The sequence below is a fragment of the Scyliorhinus canicula genome, chromosome 20, assembly GCF_902713615.1.
Source record: "Scyliorhinus canicula chromosome 20, sScyCan1.1, whole genome shotgun sequence".
NCBI lineage: Eukaryota > Metazoa > Chordata > Chondrichthyes > Carcharhiniformes > Scyliorhinidae > Scyliorhinus > Scyliorhinus canicula.
In genome coordinates this window covers 32,581,935-32,602,451 of record NC_052165.1, presented here as the reverse complement: position 1 = coordinate 32,602,451, position 20,517 = coordinate 32,581,935, and the positions used below count along the sequence as shown (strand labels likewise).

Here is a 20,517-nt window from a genome sequence, read left to right as displayed (position 1 = left end):
TTATAAGGAGACCATACAACACCCTCGAGCCAGTTCTGCCATTCAATAAATCCATGGATTATTTTCTACATCCACTTCTTATTCCTGCCTTACTCATTATACCTTGATTCTCTTCGTGCACAAAATTATAATCAATCCTAATCCTGAATATACTAAATGTCAGAGGATCCACAGCTATTTGGGATAGATTCTCAATTTCTTGGACACACAGGCATATTCTCTTGTGTAGCAAAATAAGTAATTTTCTAAGAAACCGACTAACATACACCAAATTAAAGTAGAAAATGGTTCAGTCTGGTGATTTCAAGTCATTGTCAATTACTTTAAATCAGGTTATTCTCAAGTGGAGGACTGATCATTTTTATTACAAATTCTTATTTTGGGGATTAAACCCATTTTCCAACTGCATTAATCAAGCTGCATTAGATTACCACTATAAAAATACCTCAAAGAACACTTTCAATGGAAAGATTAAACAAAAATTAAGTTCTACCGGATTGCGCTGGCTCATGCAAGACTTTATGCTTTCCATTATACATATATATGATTTCTACTTTGAAACATGAACTATAATTTAATCGGCGCAACTGACCACATTTTCAAGACCGCAGCACCAGAAGTGTAAAATCCACACATTCCCAAGTACTTAAATGAAAATGTTCCAGATAGGAATATTTTCTGCAGTAGTTTTACACACATTAATTTTACCTGCACAAAAATTAATGATGTTTAGATGAAGGGCACAAAAGCCTTTAAAATCAATATTTATAACATGAAATGATTGGAGTTCTCTCAGTAACAACCTACCTGAACTGCTGAATTCATAAAACACGTGTTACCCAAATTACTCAGGCCACAGAGGCCGCTCTGTTCACTGTGCCTTCCTGGTTCTAGATAATCATAGCTGTTATAGCCAGAATATGGGGGGATACAGTAGTTTGAGTTTTTCACACTGAAAGAAAAAGAATGGAGTATTTAGTTTAAGAAAATTAAATGTCATTGTCTTAGAAGACGGCACATATATGCACTTATTAATAAAGTAATAGCAGGGCTTACATCTGGAGTATTTGCACAAAGATTAAAATGTTAAGATTTAAAATAATTCAGATATGCACTGTAAGGCACCAAAGCACTTGCCAGTATCACTGTCATAATGCATAAATCTGTAGTTTTACTAGATCTCCTACATAAGTACTGGTATCACTACCATTCATCTACAGCTCTTTCACAGCTCACTTTGTTTTCCACTTCTCCGTCTAATTTTAAACAGTCTGACTTTATACACCAGCAACATAGAATCATCTCATTTCTTCCTTTTTACAGCATGAAACCGATCATGGAGGCAAGGCTAACGGAAATCTAGGAGGAAAGGAAAGTGTGCTTCAGTTACAGGTAAGGGTGCAGACATTCCAGAGGCCTCCATGACATCACTGGCTCAATACATTAGAGGTTCTATTTCTAGCGCGATCTGCTAAGACAGCACAATCTAGGTTTCACATGCAGCGAGGAGCCTGTGGTGGAATGGAGAACTGACTAATGCATCCTGGCAAGCAAGCTGTGCAGAAAAGCTATGAATCGGTCAATTGGGTGGGGGGGGGGGGGGGGGAGAGAGAGAGAGAGAGAGAGAGAGAGAGAGAGAGAGAGAGAGAGAGAACTCTCCTTACTTCGATCATGATGAAAAGGAAAGCACAGTTTGAGAAAAAGACTGCAGTGGTGTGAAATCTGATTTCATTCCTCCTAAACAGTAAGCATTGTAATGTCAAGGGCTTCAAAAGGAAAGCAGCATGGATTTCAGCACATTTGTGTTGCCAGAAAAGTTGCAAAAACTAAGAATATATAAATAAATCACTGCACTTCTAAAATTAATCTGGCCTCTCAAGGTGACTTATAAAGAGCACTGATGAGAAAGACAACACACTCCTGTTTAATAAAGCATGATAACCACAAGGAAGCAGTTTCAAAACTGTGTTCTGTTAAGGCGAGGTTCCAAAACAAATCAAGTGGAATAAAATAAAAATCATGCTGGCACTACCTAAATAATTCAGATCTCTTTCCAAATAAACAATTTAACTGTAATTCGCATTCCCCTACCTACAAACAGGGAAGGCTCAAACAATTTTGGTTACATTAATTTTACTAACCCTTTGACGTGTACTTAACGTTTGCGAAATTAGCTAGTGGACAAATTTGAATTTTATTAATGAACATGCAATTAATCTGCAGATAGCCACAGCAACACCAGGACAGCCCTTTTTAAAATTAGATGACCCAGGGGGTGGGAGGGGGGTTGGAGAAGATGACGGCAAACGAGCAAATTATTAAGCATGTCTTACAAATCCCTTTCTTTAGGATATTGTCAAGATTCCTAGTCAATCATCCTTGATGTTCAGTTTGACCTTGTATAATTTCAGTGCAAAAGTGAAGGAAGATATTGGATGATGCACGATGGCAAAATCTTTAACACCTCACTGAAAGCAGGAGGCTAAATGGTAGTTAATGTTTGATGTTAAATGACTTAAAAAAGACAAAATTCATGCATCTATTATCTCAGTCTATGGAATGTAACTGAGCTAAGGATTAAGATGTTAATGTAAGCTTCTTTCAAGCAGTTATTTGCTGCTCAAATGGATTACAAGGGGGGAAGAATGTTGCTGCTCCCACTTCATCATAATGGCAAACAGACATTACATTATTAAAGACAAATGCTTGTTTTGTTTTCCATTACCCACCAGAAAACACCGAGGCATCCAGGAGGTTGTTCATGTTCATTGGCTGGCAAAGGGACAAACCATATGGAGTCCACTAGCTGTGCAGCCAAAGATTCTGACTCAACAGAAAGCCAAGGCTTTGCATACTGGAAAGGGATGACTAAGAAATGGACTTACACTGGGATCTACTGTGCCTGCACACTGGTTGGTCTGAGGTTGGAGGTGAAAGGGCAGGGAATGGGGAGGTGTTACCTGGAAAATTAAAATCATCCGGCTATTGATCTACATGGGATGTGCAGCAGTGACTGACCAGCACTTTGAGAAAACATGAACATAGGGAACCACACGGAAGGAAAAAAACAAACATCCTTTGGTTGGACAAGTGCCTAAATTTCAGGTACTAGAATGTTAATCTTAAGCCTTTATTGCTGCACTTGTAGAGCACACAACAGAGCGTATTATCACAATTTACTGTCATAGTAATCTTGAGACTGGAGGCAAAAACTCAAATCTGTTTTCTTATACATACAAGTTTTCAATTGAACAGTTTCCACATGTAAATTTTCTTTTAGGTTTAGTCCATACAAACCTTGCATTGGCAGAAACAAGAGGAACATTAACACTAGGAATTCAGCGGCTCAGTCAATGCTCGATTTTTCTAAAATTCACAATTTACTAAGGTAAAACATGATTGATTTTCACTTGTTGCTTTACTCTAATACTGCCTAAATAGTATTTGACAGTCAATGATCATGTTTTGGGGTTTTTGGGAGAATACTTTCTTAGAAAGGACTTTGGAAAGGAAGTATATTTAAGGAGACATGCTTTCAAGGCAAAGTACATTCACAAGTAAATTTTAAATAAAATAAGCGTAGGTGAAATGTGGTTAATTACTAACAAGTTAGACTTTTATATTGTTTCCCCGAAGATTGTCATCAATAAGCAGTTTTATTATCCTGTCTCAGCAATTGCCTTACATTCCTCATGTTAGGAAGCTTCTCCTCCAAGAGAGACAGCAGGGCCTGCCTGGCATTGGAGTTTCCCTCAGGTTGTGAATTTAGGAAGATTAAAAAGACACGCAAACAGCTTGGTTTTTTTAAGGAGCAGCAAAGTAGTTTGAAATCATCTTAACCCCAGTGGGTTAACTGCAGTGTGTTCATTATTCTGTGGATGTAAGTTGTGCGAATCAAAATCAATGAAGTTGTGTATATAACCATTGTTTCTTCTTTTTTGTTCATTGCTCTATACATTTGATGCAAAATAAAGTTGAATAATGACTCTACAAACTATTTGGCAAAGTTATCTTCCATAAATAGGTAAACAGTGACAGTTACAGGAGTTACAAATGATTTTCTAACCGTGCTTGTTTTCTTGGTCCACATTCAATTACGCCTGATGTAATACATAAGACCATTAGCGAAAGACACAAGTCACAAAATCTTACAGCACAGGAGGCTGCCATTCAGCCCCTGTTGGTCCTCTGAAAGAGCTGTCTAAAAACATAAGAACTAGGAGCAGGAGAAGGCCATCTGGCCCCTCGAGCCTGCTCCGCCATTCAATGAGATCATGGCTGATCTTTTGTGGACTCAGCTCCACTTTAGTTTAATTTAGTTCCTTGCCCTAACTTCTTTACCCCAAATGTCTGCAAAATAGTTTTCTTCAAATACGAGGGGAGCAGGACACATTGTTATATCTAACAGGTTTATGTTGTTTTATAAGAGGATGTTGAACTGTGTGACTGAAAGACATGAAGAATTCATTTAAGGGAACAACTAACACCACTGAATCCCAACAGCTCTATACAAGTAGACCCAAATTTGTAACATGCCGATTTACTGCAGGAATAATCAAAATGCTGCTTTTAATTTAAGTCTGCATGCATGCAAAAGGGGAGGGGGAGGGGGGTGTTAAAAGTATTTACGCAAGAATTTTCTACTTTAAAGCTAAATATTTGATATATATACTTCGGCTGCTAAATGTTTCAGCTGCCTCAATAAAAGTTTAGCATTGATTCCAGCTCAGGCAAACATGGAGGTTATTAGAACACCAGCTGAGATAACAAACAGGAGGTAGGAGAAAAGGTGTCCATACCCAGTCTGGATGGGCTGCATCTTAGCTTGTTGAAGGAAATAAGGACTGAAATTTCAGGAGGTGCTGATCACAATCTTCCAATCCTTCTGATATTCAAGAGTGACACCAGAGGACTTTGAGGGGTTGGGGGAGGGGTGCTGTACCCTTGGATAAAAAATATATAATTACAGCCCAGTCAATTTAATGGCAGTGGCGGGAGAGCTTTTTGAACAATAATGCAGGAGAAAATTAACAGCCACTTGGATAAGCATGGACTAATAAAGGATAGCCAAGGCAAATCATATTTGACTAAACTGATTGAGTTTTAAAATGAGATAATAGAGAGTGGATGATGGCTGTGCAGTTGATATTGTATGTTCGGAATTTCCAGATATTTGATAAAATTAGATTTATGAATAAAACTGTTCCCATGAGATAAACAGCAGCATGGATGCAAAACTGGCTGAGGGATAGAGAACAGACCACTGTGATGAAAGACTGTTTTTTGATGTCGCCCAGGGTACCGCGCTGAGAGCATTGTTGCTTTTGCTACGCATGGATGATTTGGACATGAGGACTACAGGACAGTTTTGAAATTTGAAACATGGGGAAGATGGTAATATACTTCAAGAGGATAAACAGATTGGTGCAATAGGCATGATAGATTAAATTCATCACGAGATGAATAATTTTGTCACAAAGAATGATGACACGCCGAACGATAAGGGGGTGCAATAACAAGAAACTAGTTGGGGGGGGGGGGGGTTTGAATGTGATATGGCAGGTTAACAAACAGTTAATAAAGCATATCCGATCCAGCACTTTTGTAGGGACAAAAGCAAGAGCTAAACCTTGAGATTTGATAAGTACGTTCAAATTCATGTAAAGAACTATTTCTAATGGCTGAAGAGTCAAAAGCCAGAAGACACAGATTTAAAGAGACTGGCAAAACAAGCAGAATTGACATGAGGGAAAACATATTTTAATCGCGTAGTTTAGATTTTGAATGCATTGCCTGATATAGTAGTGCTTGCAGATTCAATAGTAGCCTTCAAAAGGGACTTGGAGAAATACTTGAAGGAGAAAAAAACAGCAGGGCCATGGGGCAAAAGCAAGGTAGTGGGACTAACTGAATTGCCCTTTGAAAAGTCAGTGCAGACTCAATGAGCCTAATGGTCTTCATCGGTGCTTTACTACTCTACGATTGAGTTGCTGCAATCTCGAATATCAGATTTGTTTGAGGCATTTGAACTACATTAGACCTGGATTGACTAAAAGTCTTTCACAAATTTACTCCATGTTTCACCACAGGAAGAGTTACTGATGAAATCCATTTAATATGGTATCAGTTTTCAGGGTTGTAAAATTTAATCAGGAAAATCAATTCAAGCACAAAACTACATTGGTTCAATGATTGTTCAAAATACTACAACTTGCATTTATTTAGCACCTTTAATAGAGTAAAACAACCTGTATTTAGATAGCAACTTCATGTCATAAAACATCCTGAAATGCGTTAGAAGGACATTATAAAACAAAATAGGACATCAAGCAACATAATGAGTTATGGACAAGATGACCAAAAGTTTGGTCAAAGAGATTTTAAGGACCATTTTGGAACAGGAAAGCGAGGCAAAGGTGGAGAGGTTTAGGGAAGAAACACCAGAGCTTAGGACCCAGGAATAGCATGACTATACATTGTGGAACAATCCAAATTCAGGTTGCACTTGAGCCGAGAATCGAAAAAGGGCGCAGATCTCTGAGAATTGCACCGGAGGTAGGGAACCAAGGACATGGATTGAATTGAAGACAAAGATGAACATTTTAAAATTGAGATGTCAGACCAGGATCCAATGCAGGGTCACTGAACAAGTGGGTGACGGATGAATGGAAATTGGGTGAGAGTTTTGTATCAGCTCAAGTTTATGAAGGGTGAAAAATGGGAGGTTGACCAATGGAATTGAAAAATATGGAGGTAAAGACACAGTGAGGGTTTCAGCTTTCATGGGGTGAGATGTCACTGGCAAGGCCAGCATTTGTTACCCATCCCTAATCTTTCTAGAACGAAGTGACTTTCTCAGCCATTTCAGAGTCAACCACATTGCTGTGGGTCTGGAATCCTTCAGTTCAGAAGAAAGAGTGGCAATATGATTGAACCATATAAGATTCTTTGGGGTTAGACAGGGTAAATGTTGGATGTTTACACTCATGGGAAAGTGTAGGACCACAGAGGGTACAAGCGCAGAATAAGGAGGTGCTCATTTAAGATGGAGATGAGAAACATTTCTTCTCTCAAAGAGCAGAAATGGGGGCAGCACGGTAGCATGGTGGTTAGCATAAATGCTTCACAGCTCCAGGGTCCCAGGTTCGATTCCCGGCTGGGTCACTGTCTGTGCGGAGTCTACATGTCCTCCCCGTGTGTGCGTGGGTTTCCACCGGGTGCTCCGGTTTCCTCCCTCAGTCCAAAGATGTGCGGGTTAGGTGGATTGGCCATGCTAAATTGCCCGTAGTGTCCTAAAAAAGTAAGGGGGGGGGGGTTGTTGGGTTACGGGTATAGGGTGGATACGTGGGTTTGAGTAGGGTGATCATTGCTCAGCACAACATCGAGGGCCGAAGGGCCTGTTCTGTGCTGTACTGTTCTATGTTCTATGAGTGGTGAATCTTTGGAATTTACCCCAGGAAGCTGTGGAGGCCAAGTCCTTCACCATTTTCAAGGCTGAGATCGATAGGTTTTTATTCAATAAGAGAATTAAGGCAGTAAAGTGGATTTACTAAGTGTTCGATCAGCCATGATCTTATTAAGTGGCGGAGCAGGCTCGAAAGTCTGAATGGCTTAAGCTAGTTAAAGTTGTTAGTTTTGTCCTTTTTGACTAAAGTGAAAGAAGGATAGAAAATTCCTTAATATCTTATATCCACAGAACAGAAAGCCAACAGCATAATCAAAACATACCAGGCATCAATTTAAAATGATCTTTGAAAAAACTGAACCATAGAGCTGTTCATTTTAGATTCTCTTGGGACAACTGTTACTTTCTTAATCCAATTTGGCTGGGAAAGTTCCACACAATTTTCCAACTGGTCATAAAAGAACAGTACTCAAAATTGTCAATACTTTGAAAGTACTCAGTCCTCAATACATTGTTTATTTTAAGAAAATGTGTCCCTGCAGCTCTGCTCCAGGTCCCATGATGGTCTTTGGTGCTTGTACAGAGTGCTTGTGCAGAGTAGACAAAGCCACAAAGATCAGGCAGCTCCCAGATTAGTCTTGTTTAGTAGGGCTTGACTGCAGTCACTATGAATTCGCGAGCAAACTCTGCTGGATGTGAAGCTTTTACAACACAGATTCAAGAACCAGTTGAAGCTTACTGATCACCCACCAGATAGTGGATGATTACTTGAACAAGAAACCAGGTGGGGGGCAACAGCAGTATTGGGTTCAGTTGTGATAACCATTGACCTGGTTTACCAAAGACCTCACTCGATTCTAACAAGAAAAAAAATCACTTCCACTTCTTTGCATGGTAAGGCTTTAACATGCAGACCCTACACTGTGGATAGAATATCACGACTCATCACATACCTCACTACAATCTTTCCACCACTATGTGCAGGCCTACAATATGTTATATGCTTCAGAGGAAACACCAGTTATTATTACTCACAGCATAAAAGATTGGTGTAAGACATTCTTATGTGCAAAGTACTTAGTACTTGCAGAATCACACCTGGCGAGGGGTATGAATCAAATGAAGCTGAGGTACAGATCAGCAAGGATAAGGCCAACTGGCAGAACGGGCTTGAAAAACTGAATGGTCTACTTATTTTGCTAAATTCCTGTGCAACCGTTTGCTAAGTTCCGATTTCAGCTTAGAACGTAGGAGGGCATAGCTTGCAGGACAAAACATGTACATCTCAGAAGGATCAAGAATGGAATACTCAGAGAAGCACTAGTTTGGATGGTTGTTAGAAGTATCAGTATTGTAAAAACATCTTGCCCCGAGCCTAATCACCTGTAACTTGATGATGCAATAGAGAAGCTAGGAACTCCCAAGTGCAGCTGAAAATTTTCATGTAAGTTTAGAGTATGTGCACAGTTCCTGTTAACCAGAGAACTGAGCATTGCCCAATTGGTTAAAATAAGTTTGCCATCAGTAATTCTAGATGATCTGGTGAATGAAACCAGAAGAAAAATGTCTGAGTCATTGATTTGCCAGGAGGAGTGGAGGGTAAGCTCCCTTTTAAATTGTTTGAGACCTGGTTGCCACGTTTTCTTAAGCTAGATATGAAAGCCGGGCGTATTAAGTTAGAAAGAACATATCATATTCTATCTTTGAGGCCTAGGGACAATCAACATCGCTAGCTCTTAATTCCTCAGCAAGAATGTCTTGCTGCAATTATACAATGCGAGGCCACACCTGGAATATTATTTGCCGTTTTGGTCTCTTTATCTGAGGAAGGATGTTCTTGCTCTAGAGGGAGAGCAGCGAAGGTTTACCAGACCGATTCCTGAGTTGGCGGGACTGATGGATGAGGAGAGATTGAATTGCGTTAGGATTATATTCACTGGAGTTCAGAAGAATGAGGGGGATCTCATAGAAACCTATAAACAGGACTATACAGTGTAGAGATGTTCCCGATGGTGGGTGTGTCCAGAACCAGGGGTCACAGTCTGAGAATACACGTAGACTGTTTAGGACAGAGATGAGGAGAAATGTCTTTACCCAGATAGTGGTGAGCCTGTGGAATTTGTTATCACAGGAAGTAGCTGAGGCCAAAACATTACATGTTTTCAAGAAGCGGTTACATATAACACTTAGGGTGAAGCTGATCAATGGATATGGGGGGAAAGCGGTATTAGGCTTTTGAGTTGGATGATCAGCCATGATCATAATGAATGGCGGCGCAGGCTCACTGGGCCGAATGGCCTCCTCCTGTTCCTACTTTCTATGTTTCTATTCGTTTACAGAAATTCGGCGATCGCCAAAGCGTATTGGAAGCGGCAAGGCATGGTGAGGCCTTGCTCTATAAGGAGGCAATGGTCTCTTTCTTCCAAGATTTTTCAGTGACAATACAACAGAAGCGCAGAGGCTTTGATTAGATTAGAAAACGACTCAAGGCTGGAGTGAATTATGCCCTGCTTTATCTTGCTATCCTGAGGTGGTATCCAACAACTTTGTGAAGACATTCGACAATCTGGCTAATGCCTTGGTTTTTGTGAACTACGTGGAAGACAATAATCGGAGTAACAATCTGCAGTTCACTGTAAACTCTGGCGTCTATCCCATGTTATTAGAATTCCTGCCTGATCTTATGTTGCTATTTATCATGTTAATAGGAATGTGTTGGCAATTGAGCACTATATAAATTGCTTTATCCTTAAGAATATCAGGGCGCCCATTGTCTTGAATGGAAAACACACTTCAGCATAGTTTAGGGGTGTGCTGTGTAGGTAGCATGGTAATAGGGCAGGATAATTTATACCCGTCTTTTGTTCTTCTTATCTGTAGGTTTATGATGGCAGTCTATGCTTTATGTTCTCCTTGAATTAATCATGATAAATATGACTATTGGCATTGACGGGAGATGGGCAAGTGGTTTAAGTCCAAATCGGTGGGAAGGGCATTCGGTACTCACTCTTATTCGGTATATCTTATTCTCTTTTTTTGAGGAGAATGACTCCTGGGTGAAATGATAGAAAGGTTATTGGGATAACCCTACAAGGTCTCACATCCGTTGAGGAATACCCCCTTAGAACTAATGCCTTCACGAATGTTTTACGTTTTATTTTTCTTCTGTGGTTAAATAATCGTTATCCAGCTTCTGCAATGGTACAGGCAAGTCTCATCCGAGAACATTATGCTATAATGTGTCACTGGGGCCTCTGGTATAACTGCAGCTGAGGGAGGAATTTTTTGATGCACACCTGAATAGGGCGCAAAAATGTTATCCTTTTTTTTTTCCCGGATGAATTAGTAATGGAAGTAGCTACTTTGAAAATTTGCTCTCGAATTTGCGGGGGTACCACATCATCCTACTAAGAGAAAAAAGGTATCCTTCCTTAAAAAAAAGAGAAAGTTGACACATCTTTGTTGCATGAAATTCATTTAGATGACAAGTTGAAGTTGAAGAGGGACTGGGTGGGGCAGGTGTTTTTTGCCTCATTCTCGAAGAGTAGTCAGGATGTCACAGTGTTAGTCAAAAGAGAGCATCTGCTGCCCCTCCAATTAAGGGTCAATTTAGTGTGGCCAATCCACCTACCCTTTGTATCTTATTGCGTTGTGAGGGTGCGACATATGCAGGCATAGGGAGAATGTGCAAATTCCACACGGACAGTGACCAGAGGCCAGGATCGAACCCGGGTCCGCAGCGTGTTGAGGCAGCAGTGCTAACCACTGTGTCACCGTGTCGCCCAATTCTTTTACTTTTATAAATCTCTCCATTATGCTTTGCTTGCGATTTTCCAATAGTGGTGGAAAGTGGGAATCAAAAGCAGAGTTTCTTGGCTCCTGTGGAATAGATTTTCTAAATTTAATGTTTGCCGTTAGTTCAGCTTTTTCAGAAATCTGTACCAAGGTTTCCTTTTATCCACTGGCTCACAAACATTACTTAGTAATCCCTGAAAAACTCTTGGCACATATGCAGTAAGGATTTGGCCAACTGAGAGCCGATTACAACTGCATACTTGACTGCTTATGAAGATTCTTCACCTGCACATTAACCTAACCCTCTAGTATCTTAATATTCTGATTACAGGACCATGCATTTTGCAAACAGGATACTCTTGTAATTGGGCTGGAGCATACATCTTCCATTTGCTTAATTTTGTGAATTTTGCTTAAAACTAGAACAGAAAATTAACAGTGGGAAGTAATATTCTGGTTGTGTACACAGCTTCAATTGACAACTTAAATGCTATTTTTGGCTATGCTTGAGCCTTCTACAGTTGCAGTTTGAACAATATATGACAGTTGTTCAATTCAATCGCCCTATTGCTCTTATATGGGTACCTTCAAAACCAATGGAAGCCAAAGTTAACAAATTATCAATTACCCTTAAATTTCTGACCAAATTCACGATCAGCAGGATGGTTTCTGGCATATTTTTCCACTGGTGATTATGCCACCTACATTACATCTCTCTGCCGCTCTACCCTTGAACACTTCAATGAATTGCGTTATGGTCTTGGACAGGACACCTCCAAGAAGTGTGACGCTAGGCATGTCTAGGTGATTTACCAACATAAGAACGCCCATCAAATAAATGGTCATGATCAACTAACTTCCTTCAAAATTGTTCTTTTGTACTCTGGCTGATCCTTCAGATTCTTTTTACATTAACTCAAAAGGCTCTATCCTCTCTTGCAGTCAGTTCTCATTCCACATCAGTGATCTGTCAATTTATTTACCCTGCTCTGTTTTTGCTGATGACAATGCTCTGCATTCATTAATTTTCCACAGCTTGCACATCACAGCTGAATGAGGACATCTTGATTATCTGAAAGCTACTAAACAGAGGCAATTAAAAAGACATCTTTACTCCTTAGAGACAAGATTTCTTCATCTACCTTCGTGTGTTCCAATCTATCTATTGATCATCTCCTGTGACTCAGATGAAATTGCCACATTTACAATAATGCTAAAGCTGTCAATGAACTTCATTAATATCAAAACAATTCATGAACAGTACAGCGCAGAAAGATTTGGACAGTAAGCACTACTATCATAAATCTATCAGGACAGAACTAGATCACGTTGCTAAGGTAATATAGTTGCCAGCAAAGAATAAATCCATGCATATTAAAGCAAGATTATTACCAGACTACTTCACCTCTTCAGGTTATTTTATTCCCTCCTTTACACTTCTGTTCCTGCAGCCTCAGAAACTTGGCCACTTTGACACAAATAGTTAAATGCCATTGATGAGTTGCATTTATAACCGGTTTATTTCAAAGGAAAGCTGAAAGTCTTAAATACAACTACCCAAATAGGCAAAGATGGAAGCGTTTTATGTCACCTGATAGCATACTCTGGAGGAAAGAAAGATCACAATGACTATATTTATTCCAACACAAAGGAGACAAAGAATAGTCTTTGCTTCTCAATGGCTCATTTCAGCTCAAATGCAATTTCCGAGGAAGTATTCCTCATTTGCACACAGAACACCGGGAGGTTTAAGTAACTGCAGCTCCAGTTTTTTTTTGAACAACTGCGTGCCAGCTACAAAATTCCTCAACCTCCAATATGGAAGTGATTGCAATATGGAAAACTTTCCAAGCCATGATATATCTTTTCATTTAAACACTATCTTCTTACGCCATCGTTGACAAGCACAAAGCATGATAACCTACGAATCACAAGCCGCAACAACTTTTAGGCTCTGCTACGTTTTGACAATATATTAATGCCACTCTTTATTACAGCATTCCAAATATTATTCCAAATCGGGGTGACACTGTGGCACAACGGTTAGCACTGCTGCCGCACAGCACCAGGGACCCAGGTCAAATCAAGCCTTGGGTGGCTTTGTGGAGTTTGTACGTTCTCCCCGTGTCTGTGTAGGTTTTCTCCGGGTGCTCCGATTTCCTTCCACAGTCCAAAATCTGCAGGTTAGGTGGATTGACCATGCTAAATTGCCCCTTAGTGTCCAAAAGGTTAGGTGAGGTTACGGAGATAGGGTAGGGACATCTGCCCAGATAGGGTGCTCTTTCAGAGGGTCGGAGCACTGTAGAAATTCTGTGATTAAAATACATGATAAGAGCATCAACTACCCTACTGTTAGGTCAGTGACCAAAAACTATGTCCAAAAATGTGGACACCACCTAATTCAAAAATGTTTACAAACAGTTCTGAAGAGGTACTTTATTCCTCCCAACATTCTACCTAATTTCTGATGCACAGGTTCTTCCTGACCAATTCTAATAACGCAATAATAACAACTTAGCGGTGTCTCAGTTCGCCCTTGTTCTATTTTAAACTTTCACGGTGCAGATCAGAAGTAGCGCTGGATCTGACATTAGTGAGACAATCCCTGCCTCGTGAAAAATAAAAAACTGCAATAAGCATATTCAATATACATTACGGGGGACAAATCTCTGTACTAACACTGCTACCGGCTCTAAAAGTATGAATGTGCAATGAGAAACCAGAGGTCAAAGTAAATGTACAGATTTCTCTCTCTCTCCAGCACATTAGATTTTTTTAAAACCTCTTCCCTCTGCTTATTGATCTTTTTTGGAAAGTAGAAATAAGTCGCACAATATTTGCACTTCAGTGGAACATCTGTAGAATGCAAAATATTTAAAAGCTATATAACCCAGATGCTTGGGGTTTAACTTTCAGTATCTGCACAAGATCTGGACACTGTTATTTCCAAGTCCAGATTTAAAATTGGAAATTGTATATGCTCCATCAGCTGCATTGTTCCTATTTTTGCTACCGAAGCAAATTACCTCACATTTATCCACATTATACTGCATCTGCCATGCATATGCCCACTCACTCAGCCTGTCCAAATCATGCTGAAGCATCTCTGCATCCTCATCACAGCCCACCCGACTTAGTATAATCTGCAAATTTGGAGATAATACATTTACGTTCCCTCGTCCAAATTATTAATATATAATTGTTAATAGTTGGGGTTCTAGCACATTCCCTGCAATGCCCCACTTGTCACTGCCTGCCAATCAAAGAAAGACCCATTTATTCCAACCTTTTGCTTCCTGCCTGCGAAGCAACTTTTTATCAATCTCAATGCACTACCCAAAGTCCCATGCATTTTAACTTTAAATATTAATCTGCTATGCGAGACCTTTTCGGAAGTGAAAATAAAAAACATCCACCGGTTCTCCCTGATCAGCTCTACGAGTTACATCTTCAAAGAATTCTAGTAGATTTGTCAAGCATGATTTTCCTTCTGTAAATCCATGCTGACTGATTGCACCACTGCTTTCCAGATGCTATGCTATGAACTCCTTGATAATTGACACCAGCAATTTCCCTATTACCAACGTTAGTCTCACTGGTCTATAGTTCCCTGTTTTCTCTCTATCTCCCTTTTTGAATAGTGGGATTACATTTGCTACCCTCCTATCTGTAGGAATCATTCCAGAGTCCAAAAAATTTTGGAAAATGACCAAGGATCTACTATTTCTAAGGCCACTTCCTGAGGTTCTCTGGGATGAAGAACATCAGGTCCTGGAGATTTGTACGCCCCCTCCAATCTCATTAATTTCCCCAAAACCATTTCTTTACTAATACTAATTTCCTTAAGCTCCTCACTAAAACTTGTGCTTCTCAGAACTTCCGATACATTATTCATGTCTTCCTTTGTGAAGACAGAAGCAAAGTATGAATTTAGTTCCTCGGCCATTTTTGTTCCGTTATGAATTCCCGTTTCTGACAGTAAGGGGCCTATATTCATTTTTATCTTATTTTTCTCTTTACATATCTATAGAAACTTCGACAGTCAGTTTTTATGTTCCCCGCTAATTTACTTTCAAATTGTATTTTACCATTCTTGATCAACCTTTGCCTTTGCTGAATTTTAAATTGTTCTCAATCCTCAGTTCTATCGCTTTTTCTTGCTAATTCATATGCCCCTTCTTTGAATCTGATACTATCTTTAATTTCCCTTGTAAGCCATGGTTTGGCCACAGTTCCCTTTCTACTCATGCGCCAAATAGGAATACACAACTTTTTGAGTTCAAAAGTTTGAAATTCTTTGAGATTCTTGAGAGGTTTGGATTGGGGCAGAAGATTATATCCTGGATTTATTTACTTTATAGGGCTTCCACTGCTAGTGTTCACACAAATGCTTTGAACTCGGACTACTGTCCGCTGAATAGTGGCACGAGATAGGGATGTCCATTGTTTCTGCTCCTATTTGCTTTAGCAATAGAACCGCTTGCCTACCGCTGCGGTCTTCCAGCAAGTGGAGTGGGATAAATCGAGGAGGGGTGGAGCAGAGGGTGTCCTTATACGCAGATGATCTGCTTCTTTATATTACAGACCCAGTATCCACTATGGTGAGTTAATTAAGCTATTTAGGAGTTTTGGCTCCTTCTCTGGGTACAAGTTAAATTTGGATAAGAGTCAATACTTCCCGATTAACCCCTCATGGAGGGGACCCCATATGAGGATGTTTCCTTTTCACCTTGCCAGATCTATCTTTCGTTATCTCAGTATCCGGGTGGCCAATGATTGGGCCTCACTTCACCCCTTGGCTGGCAGGGTTCAGATGATTAAAATCAAAGTGCTCCTAAGATTTTTATTTCTTCTTCAGTGTCTCCCCATTTTTCTACTGAAGTCCTTCTTTATTAGACCCCTAAGATCCACAGGACGTTCCTCCAGAGAGTGAGAGACAGACAGATAGTCAGGAGGTTTAGCTGTACCCAATTTATTTTATTACTGTGCAGCCAATATTGAGAAAGTATTGGCGTGATTTAGTGATCTGGGTTCCTTATTGGGGCAAACGGCACGAGCTCTTATTAGGGTTCCAGCCTCGGGGCATTCGTGACTGCATCATTGTCGTTTTCTCTGACAAAATTTTCCTCAAATCCAGTAGTGGTGTCCACCCTGACAATCTCGAAGCAGTTCAGACAGTATTTTAAAACTTAGTTCCATGTCTTTGCTGGCCCCAGTCTGCAGCAATCACTTCTTTTTGACAGCAGGTTTCAACTCGACGTTTAGGGCAGGGGAGGGGAAGGGTCTGGAGAGATTTGGGGACTTGTTCGTGTAAGGAATCTTTGCTTTAAAGGAGCTGTTGGGAGAAATTTCAACTCCCTGGTTCCAATCTGTTTATTTTCAGATTTGTGATTTTTTGCATAAGGCACCATCCTTCTCCCCGTTGAAGACGATTTTGTCTTTGGCCTGTCGGGGGGAGCATTTTGTGTATTTACAGCCAGATCCTATCAGCGGAGTCAGCTCGGCTAGATCAGGTGAAGGTGAAATGGGAGGGTGCATTGGGTCCTGTTGTGGATGACAAGGTAGCAGCACGGTGGCGCAGTGGGTTAGCCCTGCTGTCTCGCGGCGCCGAAGTCCCAGGTTCGATCCCGGCTCTGGGTTACTGTCTGTGTGGAGTTTGCACATTCTCCGTGTTTGCGTGTGTTTCTCCCCCACAACCCAAAGAATGTTCTCTGTGCAGGCTAAGTGGAGTGGCCATGCTAAATTACCCCTTAATTGGCAAAAAATAATTGGGTACTCTAAATTTTTTTTAAAAGGGGATGACAAGGAGTGGAGAGAGGCTCTTTGTAGGGTCAACTCCACATCTTGTTGTGCTTTGCTTAGTCTGAGTTCACGTTGGTGCACAGGGCTCATTTGACAAAGGCGAGAATGAGCGATTTTTCTCTGGAGTGGAGGACAGGTGTGAGTGTTGCTGTCGGGGGACTGACAAACCATACCCATATGTTCTAGTCTTGTCCCAAGTTAGTGAGCTCCTGGATCTCCACCTGCACCATGTTAAAGATACTTAATGTCGATCTGGAGCCATGTCTATTGGTGCCAATTTTCAGGGTATCAGGCGCGCATCAGATGTGAGTGAAGGAGGATGTCCTCACCTTTGCCTCGTTAATAGCCCGGAGAAGAATTCTGCTTGGCTGGAGATCCTCTGCTCTGCCCAGTGCCTCAGCTTGATTGGGTGACCTCATGTTGTTCTTACATTTGGAGAAGGTCATTAGTGGGTGCGTAGAAGGGTTCTCATTGAGATAGCAGCGATTCATTTCCTTTTTCAAAGAGTTAGTCACGGTCAGTTGTTTAGGGGTTTAGTTTAATGTTGGGGGGTTAAGCAAATTGGGGTTCTTGATTGTTTATTATGTTCACTTTGCATTGTAACTTGAATTAACTTTTATATTTTTTGTTTATAATGAAAATTTTTCAATAAAAATGTAGACCCAGACCCCACCCTATCTCCGTAACCCAACCTAACCTTTTGGACACTAAGGGGCAATTTAGCATGGCCAACCCACCTAACCTGCACAGCTTTTGGAATGTGGGAGGAAACTGGAGCACCCGGAGGAAACCAAAGCACCCCGAGGAAACCCTCGCAGACACCGGGCGAATGTGCAAACTCCACACAGACTATCACTCGAAGTTGGAATTGAACCTGGGTCCCTGCCGCTGTGAGGTTTAAATTCTTTTTGAATAGTTGACAGTCATAAGCAGTATCTAAATTAAGAGCTCGCTAACATGCAAGGGACTTTGTATTCCCATTAAATGAAACCTCTCACCCAAGTTCCAGATATTGCCTCCCGCTAGCAATAGTTAAATATAGTAACATTTATAAAAGTGGCGTCAGTTTCAATTTACAGACTGACTGCTGGGTAGTCTGATTCGCCAAGAAATGTTAGCTCATCGGTTTTGCAATGTCTTCAGCTCATCCAAACTTGGCAGCCCATTTAAGATTGGATTGGGATCCATAAAAGATTCCAAGTTGCCGACATCAGGAACCTTTGTGCATTTGCTTAGAAATAGGGTAAGGTTGGCCACAATCTAAACTAAGAACATGCTAACCTAACTGCTCCTTAAGATATCTCCATCAATCCAGAAAAATTCAGACAGAAAATAAAATCAACTATGTTTATTTTTCTCAATATTGTTTCCACATTCAAAAATTTATAAGCATAATAATGTATTGTTTTGCACATTTGCGATTCAAATTATAGCTATTCTTAAAGTAGTTGAACCAACTTATTTTCAAAGTGCTCTACTGAAATGGCGCCATGGGCAAGTGGCACAATGGATAATGCGTCTGACAAATAAAATCAGGAGATTCCAGGTGCGACTCTTGGCTGGCTTTCGAGTTCAACATTTTGAGGACGGCGCGGTAGCACAGTGGTTATCACTGTTGCTTCACAGTGCCAGGGTCCCAGGTTCGATTCCCAGCTTGGGTCACTGTCTGTGCGGAGTCTGCACGTTCTCCCCATGTCTGCGTGGGTTTCCTCCGGGTGGTCCAGTTTCCTCCCACAAGTCCCAAAGACGTGCTTGTTAGGTGAATTGGACATTCTGAATTCTCCCTCTGTGCACCCGAAAAGGCGCCGGAGTATGGCAAGTAGGGGATTTTCACAGTAACCTCATTGCAGTGTTAACGTAAGCCTATTTGTGACAATAATAAAGATTATTATAAAACAACAGATATGGTAAAACTCAGAAGTTCCCAATCGTAGGTGGGTAAATAGAAAAAGAGAGAGGGTGTGAGAAAGCAGGAGCAGGAGAGCAAGAGCGCAACTGAGCGAGGGAAAGAAATTTGAATTTAGAGTGACTTTCATGACCTCAGGACATCCCAAAGCACTGTACGGCCAATTAAAATGTTTGAAATGTTGTAATAGAGGGAGTATGGCAGCCTGTTGAGCTCTAACATATTACAATAGATAATGACCGTATATTTTTAAATGAAAAGTGATGAATAAATACTGACTTGAATACAGGACACACCTCACCCCAACCAGCACTCTTCAAAGATGTGTGATAACTGAGAGCAGATGAGGGCCTCAGTTTAACATCTCATTTGAAAGATGGCACCTCCCTTCGGGCAGCATTCCCTCACTAATTCACTGGGCTGTCAGCTTGGATCTTTATGCCCGAGCCTCTGGATTGGGACTCGTACTCAGACAACGGTAGTACCGAGCTACAATCAACACGATAAGCATTAAGCAAAACACACCTTGGAAACTTAATATTGTCCATTTTCACTTTAAATTAAATGATAAGTTAGCATAGCTGTGTTTTTGCAATGAGGCTCTGAATCAATTAAAAACCATTTGCAGCAAAGATAACATTTTGACCAATTAAGTAGATCAGTCTTTGAGCCCAAAATTTAATGTCAATGCATGCTTCTTATGAACTAGTCATTTCAAGTGGATACACACACGAACCAAACTACTACATATTTTTCAATAGAACAAAATTAAGGATCAAAACAAAAATGTGGAGGAACTTGGACAACTAGACATAACAAACATGGAGCATACCACAGCTTCCAAACGTGGCCTGTAAGTTATTGCAGTATCTTCCCTCTGCCAATATTGAATCTGGTGTGAATGGGTCAGAATTTCTCTCTTTCCGTTTACCATCTTTGTCGAGGGTTGCTAATCACGGCGGTGCCAAGTATTGACAAGGGTGCGAGGGGAGGACATAAGCCCCAAGAGAACTACCTCAGCCAGAATAGGGACTGAATGTATTGCAGGAGCAGGACGCACCCAGTCATTGGCCAGTGGTGGGATCTTCTGGTCCCGCCATTGTCAGTGAGGTTTCCCGTTGAATGCAACCCCTTGCAGGGTGGCGCGGTGGCTCGTTAGCACTTTTGCCTCATGGCACCGAGGACCCGAGTTCAATCGCAGCCCCGGGTTACTGTCTATGTGCAGTTTACACATTCTCCCTGTGTCTGCTTGGGTCTCACCCCCTCAACCCAAAGATGTGCAGGGTAGGTGGATTGGCCACACTAAATTACCCCTTAATTGAAAAAAAAAATTGAGTACTTTAAACTTACATTAAAAAAAATAATTCACCCCTTGCTGCTGGGAAACCCATGGTGGTGGTGTGCTGTCGACAGGATGGGTAGGCTGGAAAATCTCACCCATTGTGTTGGTGTTACTTGCCATCTACCCGCCCCCATCCCTCGTAAATACAGAGCTTATGGCATGAAAACCAACAGTGATAGCAGTTACATTCAACACAGCTATAGCAGTCAACATGAGAGAGCTGAGCTGCTCCTGGAACAGAAGTGATATTTAACATCAGATTTGGCT

The 20,517-nt window shown here is 40.9% G+C and overlaps 1 protein-coding gene across 7 annotated transcripts in view; it reads right to left on the bottom strand.

Moving 5' to 3' along the window:
- Window positions 1–20,517, bottom strand: part of LOC119954635 (ubiquitin carboxyl-terminal hydrolase 15-like) — a 121,069-nt gene that overhangs the window by 43,121 nt on the left and 57,431 nt on the right. For 5 of the 7 annotated variants that reach the window (XM_038779975.1, XM_038779976.1, XM_038779979.1 and 2 more), the window contains one exon: window positions 808–952. In XM_038779975.1, coding sequence (XP_038635903.1) covers window positions 808–952 — 145 coding nt within the window. Of the gene's footprint in view, window positions 1–807; window positions 953–1,207; window positions 1,443–20,517 lie in introns of those variants that run through there. The other 2 variants (XM_038779980.1, XM_038779981.1) reach the window with 2 other exon arrangements.